The following is a 7,046-nucleotide window of genomic DNA, read 5'->3' on the forward strand; positions in this document are numbered from 1 at the left end:
AGAGAAATAGGAAGTATCAGTATTTCCTGTCTACCTTTCTGAAAAGTATGTGTCCCAACGGAATATTTCGCCAGCATTTCTGAGACCTCTTTTGGTCTGGCCCTGGGAAGAGAAAAAGGTAGAATGAAAATCTCTGAGCATCTGAGCTTGGGAGTGGGGAGCCTGGAGGATTTGCCTGGCTCTGTGGTGCTGGTCTGAACTCACGGAGCAGACACCAGCAGGGTGGTGGCCTAAGCCCAGCGCTTCAGTCAATGGGCTGGTTTTCCTTCCTGGAGGGGAGAAGTCACAGCGCCCAGCAGAGGATGGCAAAGGGGCTCATTTCACTTTAGGTAAATATGGACAGCTTGGCCACAAGGACACAACCACTTTGGACCGGCCCTGCCGTGTGGAGTACTTTGTAGATAAGCAACTCCAAGTAAGAACTGTGAGCTGTGGGCCCTGGAACACCTACGTGTATGCTGTGGAGAAAGAGAAGAGCTGACCTGTGGATAAGGGTATAAAATAACAGTAGAGTGGGAAATTATAAAGCCAACACCTGTGAAACTCCCCACAGGGCAAGGAAAACCACTGCCAGCACCTAGAGGCCTCACCTTTGCCCCTCCCGTTCACAGCCCTCTTGCTCCACCTTAGAGCAGGTGGCATCTTCAACTTTGTCCCCCCATTAGAAACACCTGGAGGGAACTCCCTGGTGGTCCAGTGGTTAGGACTCTGCGTTTTCACTGCTGAGGGCGCAGATTCAATCCCTGGTCGGAGAACTAGGATTCCATAGGCTGCAGGGCTCGCTGTGCCCCACACTCCCAGAAAAAAAGAGAGAAGCACCTGGAGATTTGTAACTGGATGCCTAGAGATGGCATCATGAAGAGAAAGTGAAAGTTGCCCAGTCGCGTCCGGCTCTTTCTACCCCATGGACTATACAGTCCATGGAACTCTCTAGGCCAGAATACTGGAGTGGGTAGCCTTTCCTGTCTCCAGGGTCTCGTCCCAACCCAGGGATCAAACCCAGGTCTCCCACATTTCAGGCAGATTCTTTACCAGCTGAACCAGGGCCAGCATCTTAGACATGATGAAATCGTGAACTTAAGAGTGTGGAACATAGATGTGGGTAGATTTTTGAAGGGCTTTCCTACTGACTGTGACAGTCAAGAATCCACCTGCAATGCAGGAGACCTGGGTTAAATCTCTCCCTGGGTCGAATCCCTCCCTTTGTCAGGAAGATTCCCTAGAGAAGGGAATGCCTACATGCTCCGGTATTTTGCCAAGCTGCCCCATTCCAGGTGATTTTTGAGGTAGTGCTAAGACTGGGAACCGCTAGAGGTCATCTTTTGTTACTCATCTGGCCTGTTTTCACTTTGAATCTTACCAATCCATGTATGCCTCTTTATACAGTAAAATTTGTCTGCTTTTGAACTTTAGGTAAATAGTCATTCTGTGTATGTTCTTTCATGTCTTTTTTCATCAGCCCTGTAAGATTCATCTGTGGTGACCTACAGTTTATTCACTTCCATTCTATTACATGAATTACACCTCAAGTTTATATATTCTCTTGTTAATACTAATTTCTTTTTTCTTACTGAGTTAAAATACACATAACAAAAAATTTATTATCTTAACATTTTTAAGTGTACAGTTCAGTGGAACTGAAGACACTCACATTGCTGTGCAGCCATCAACACCATCCGGTCCCATCTCTTTATCTTGTAAGTCTGAAACCCTACAGCTATTAAACAGTGACTCCTCATTTTCCCCAACCCCTGACAACTGTCATTATACCTTTTGTGTCTCTGTGTGATCTTGACTGCTCTACCTAATGTAAGTGGAATCATAACAGTATTTGTCTTTTTGTGACTGGCTTATGATCAGGTAGCATAATGCCCTTAGGGATCATCCATGTTGTGGCGTACTGCACAATTTCCTTCCTTTCTGGGCCTTAATAATGTTCCATTGTATGTATAGGCATGTTTGGTTTATCCAGTCATCGGTTGATGGACACTTGGGAGGCTTTCATATTTTAACTGTTGTGAATGATGCTACTGTGAACATGATTTACAAATTCCTCTTTAAGACTTGGCCTTTAATTCTTTTGGATATATACCCTAAAGTGGAATCACTGAGTCATACGGTAATTCCATTTTTAAGTTTTTGAGGAGCCTACATTACTGTTTTCCACAGTGGCTTTAACATTTTACAATCCCACCAATAAATAGTGCACAAGGGTTCCAATTTCACTCTATGCTCGCCCAGCACCTTTTTATGTATTTGCGGCCGCGCTGGGTCTGCGCCGTCTTTGGGTGTTCCCTCGTTGTGTGTGGGCTTCTGTTGCCGCGGCTCCTCTCGCGGAGGTCGGGCTCAGCAGCTGTGGCGCACAGGCCGAGTTGCTCTGCAACATGTGGAATCTTCCCAGACCAGGGATCGAACTGTGTCCCCTGCGTTGGCAGGTGAATTCTCAACTACTGGACCACCAAGGAAGTCCACCTTTTTGCTTTTTTGACAGTAGCCATCCTAATGGGTATAACGTGGTTATCTCATTGTAATTTTTATTTGCTACTTCCCTAAAGATTAGTGATGTTAAGTATCTTTTCATGTGCTTATTGGCCATTTACATATCTCTTTTGGAGAAATGTCTATTCAAGTCCTTTGCCTATTTTGAATCAGGTTTTGTGTGTGTGGTGTTTTAGGAGTTCTCTATATATTCTAGGTATTAATCCCTCATCAGACTGATTTGGAAGTATTTTCTCCCATTCTGTTGGTTGCTTTTTCACTCTGTTGATAGTGTCTCTTTTGCTTAAATGTTTGTCTTTCCGTTGCATTGGGTCTTAGTTGTGGCTCTTGGGCTTAGTAGTTCGGTGCATGGGTTCCAGTTGTCAGGACACATGGGCTTAGCTGCTCCGTGACATGTGGGATCTTAGTTCCCAGACGAGGGATCGAACCTGTGTCCTCTGCATTGCTTTTAATTTTCATGAAGTCCAATTTGTCTATATTTTCTTTTGTTGCCTGTGCCTTTGGTGACATGTCTAAGAAATTACTGCCAAATTCAGTGTCTTGAAGCTTTTGTCCTGTGTTTTTATAAGAATTTTTTAGGTCTTATATTTAGGTCCTTGATCCATGTTGAGTTAAATTTTTGTATCCTTTTCTATGTGGATATCCAGTTTTCCCAGCACCATTTGTTGAAAAGACCGTCCATTCCCCAATGAATGGCCTTGGCACCCTTGTCATAAATCATCTGCTTATATATTCAAGGGTTTATTTCTGGGCTTTCTATTCTGTTCCTTTGATCTATATGTCTCTCTTTTTTATGTCAATACTGGCTTGATTACTATAACTTAGCAGTAGGTTTTGAACCTAGGATGTGTGAGTCCTATAGTTTTGTTCTTTTTCAAAGTTGTTTTGCCTGTTTGAGGTTCCTTGAGATCCCATGAGTTATAGGGCTTTTCTATTTCTGCATAAAGGTTTTTGAGATTTTTAGGGATTGCTAGAATCTATAGATTGCTTTGGGTGCTACTGATATTTTAACAATATTAAGTCTTCCGATCCATGATCATGGGATGTGTTTCCATTTATTTATGTCTATAACTTTTTTTTTCATTTATTTATATTAGTTGGAGGCTAATTACTTTACAATATTGTAGTGGTTTTTGCCATACATTGACATGAATCAGCCATGGATTTACATGTATTCCCCATCCCGATCCCCCCTCCCTATTTATGTCTATAACTTCTTTCAGCGGTGTTTTGCACTGGGTTGGCCAAAAAGTGTGTTTGGTTTTTTTGGTAACACATTATGGAAAAACTCAAATGTGCTTTTTGGCTAACCTAATAGTTTTCATCATACATGTCTTTCACCTCCTTGGTTAGTTCAGTTCAGTTGCTCAGTTGTGTCCAATTCTTTGTGACACTATGGACTGCAGCATGCCAGGCTTCCCTGTCCATCACCAACTCCCAGAGTCTGCTCAAACTCATGTCCATCAAGTCGGTGATGCCATCCAACCATCTCATCCTCTGTTGTCCCCTTCTCCTCTCACCTTCAATCTTTCCTAGCATCAGGGTCTTTGCAAATGAGTCAGTTCTTCACATCAGGTGGCCAAAGTATTGGTGTTTCAGCATCAGTCCTTCCAATGAATATTCAGGACTGATTTCCTTTAGGATGAACTGGATGGATCTCCTTGCAGTCCAAGGGACTCTCAAGAGTCTTCTCCAACACCACAGTTCAAAAGCATCAATTCTTCAGTGCTCATCTTTCTTTACAGTCCAACTCTCACATCCATATTTGACTACGGAAAAACCATAGCTTTGACTAGACGGACCTTTGTTGGCGAGGTAATATCTCTGCTTTTTAATATGTTGTCTAGGTTGGCCATAGCTTTTTTTCCAAGGAGCAAGCGTCTTTTAATTTCATGGCTGCAGTCACCATCTGTAGTGATTTTGGAGCCCCCAAAATAAAGTCTGTCTCTGTTTTCCCATCTGTTTGCCATGAAGTGGTGGGACCAGATGCCATGATCTTAGTTTTCTGAATGTTTTAAGCCTACTTTTTCACTCTCCTCTTGCACTTTCATCAAGAGGCTCTCGCTTTCTGCCATAAGTGTGGTGTCATCTGCATATCTGAGGTTATTGATATTTCTCCTGGCAGTCTTGATTCCAACTTGTGCTCATCCAGTCCAGCATTTCTCATGATGTACTCTGCATATAGTTAAATAAGCAGGGTGACAATATACAGCTTTGACATACTCCTTTCACAATTTGGAACTAGTCTGTTGTTCCATGTTCAGTTCTAACTGTTGCTTCTTGACCTGCATATAGATTTCTCAGGAGGCCGGTAAGGTGGTCTTGTATTCCAATCTCTTGAAGAATTTTCCACAGTTTATTGTGATCCACACAGTCAAAGGCTTTGGCATAGTCAATAAAGCAGAAGTAGACGTTTTTCTGGAACTCTCTTGCTTTTTCAATGATCTAACAGATGTTGGAAATTTGATCTCTTGTTCCTCTGCCTTTTCTAAACCCAACTTGAACATCTGGAAGTTCATGGTTCATGCACTGTTGAAGCCTGACTTGGAGAATATTGAGCATTACTTTGCTAGTGTGTGACATGAGTGCAGTTATGTGGTAGTTTGAGCATTCTTTGGCATTGCCTTTCTTTGGGATTGGAATGAAAACTGAATTTTTCCAGTCCTGGCCACTGCTGAGTTTTCCAAATTTGCTGGCATATTGAGTTCACTACTTTCACAGCATCATATTTTAGGATTTGAAATAGCTCAACTGGAATTCTAATCACCTCCACTAGATTTGTTTGTAGTGATAGTTCCTAAGGCCCACTTGACTTTGCATTCTAGGATGTCTGGCTTTAGGAGAGTGATCACACCATCGTGATTATCTAGGTCATGAAGATCTTTTTTGTATAGTTCTTCTGTGTATTTTTGCCACCTCTTCTTAATATCTTCTGCTTCTGTTAGGTCCATACTATTTCTTTCATTGAGCCCATCTCTGCATGAAATGTTTCCTTGGTATCTCTAATTTTCTTGAAGAGATCTCTAGTCTTTCCCATTCTATTGTTTTCCCCTGTTTCTTTGCACTGACCACTGAGGAAGGCTTTTTTATATCTCTCCTTGCTATTCTTTGGAATTCTGCAATTAACCTCCTTGGTTAATTGCTAAGTATTTTAGTCTTTTTGATGCCATTATAAATGAAATCATTTTTGTAATTTCCTTTTCAGATTGTTCATTGTGTATAGAAATACAACTGATTTTTGTGTATTGACTTTGTATCCTGCTACTTTGCTGAAGTCATTTATTAATTCTAACAGCTTTTTGGTAGTCTTTAAGATTTTTTACATATAAGATCACTCACCTGCAAACATAATTTTACTTCTTTTCAATTTGAATGCCTATTTCTTTTATAGCCTAATGGCTCTGTGTTGATTAAAAATGTTGAAAGTGTGCATCCTTGCCTTGTTCTGATCTTAAAGCAAAAGTAATTGAGTATTAAGAGTATTATGTTCACTGTGCGCTTGTCTTATATGGCTTTTATTGTGTGGAAGTAGTCTCCTTTTCTATTTTATGTGTTTTTATCATGAAAGGTTGTGGAATCTTTCTTTTTCTACATCAACTGAAATCATCAGTTGGGGAGTTAAAGCATAACACATGCTCAGGGTTGGATATTTGCTCAAAAATGCCTGAGAAAACACTTGAGTTTTCATTTCTGCCTAGGACTCAGGCTCCACAAACAAGAACCGAAGGCTAAGGCACAGTTGTTTATGGCCTGAAAGTGAAAGTTGATCAGTTGTGTCCAACTCTGACCCCATGGACTCTATAGACCATGGAATTCTCTAGGTCAGAATGGCCTGGCTAAGCATTAAAGACTTGCTCCAATACAATGAATATTTATTTTTTCCCCTCATTTTTCCTTTAGTGAGTTTAGCAAGTTGTAGGATACAAGAGCAATATACAAAAATCAACTATATATATTTATGTAGCCAAGTAATAACCAGAAACTCTAATTAAAAGATACCATTTACAATAGCATCAAGATATGAAATACTTAGGGATAAATCTGACAAAGATGTGAAATATTTGTACACATGACCTATAAAATACTGCTGAGAAGAAAACCGAAATAAATGGAGAGAGATGCCTTGTTTGTGGGTTGTTCTCCCCCAGTTGGTCTACAGGTTCAATGTGATGCCAATAAAAATTCTACGAGATTTTTCTGTAGAAATTGACAAGCTTTTTCCCCTAAAACTCATACAAAAATGCAAAGGACCTGTAACAGACAAAATGATGTTTAAAAGCACAAAGTTGGAAAGTTAACATTACCTGATTTTAAGAATTCATGTAGATCCTCACAATTAAAACAGTAGTATGAAAAAGAATGAACTCAACAGGTACTTCCCCAGAGAAGAATGATGGCAGAGAAGCACATGAAAAGATGTTAAACAGAATTTAAAAAGTTAAACACCATCATTAGGAAAATACAAATTACAACCACATTGAGATACTATTTCACAGCTACTAAAATGGCTAAAATCATAAAGACTGACCATACCAAGTGTTGCAGAA

The 7,046-nt window shown here is 40.5% G+C and overlaps 1 protein-coding gene across 1 annotated transcript in view; it reads left to right on the forward strand.

The window, feature by feature from the left end:
- RCCD1 (RCC1 domain containing 1) overlaps positions 1-5,929 on the forward strand; it is a 14,275-nt gene extending 8,346 nt beyond the window's left edge. The window contains 1 exon segment of the mRNA XM_070478331.1: positions 330-5,929. Coding sequence (XP_070334432.1) covers positions 330-481 — 152 coding nt within the window. The 3' untranslated portion in view covers positions 482-5,929.
- The last annotated feature ends 1,117 nt before the right edge of the window (positions 5,930-7,046 follow it).

The sequence above is a fragment of the Odocoileus virginianus genome, chromosome 16 (assembly GCF_023699985.2).
Source record: "Odocoileus virginianus isolate 20LAN1187 ecotype Illinois chromosome 16, Ovbor_1.2, whole genome shotgun sequence".
In the NCBI taxonomy this organism is placed as follows: Eukaryota; Metazoa; Chordata; class Mammalia; order Artiodactyla; family Cervidae; genus Odocoileus; species Odocoileus virginianus.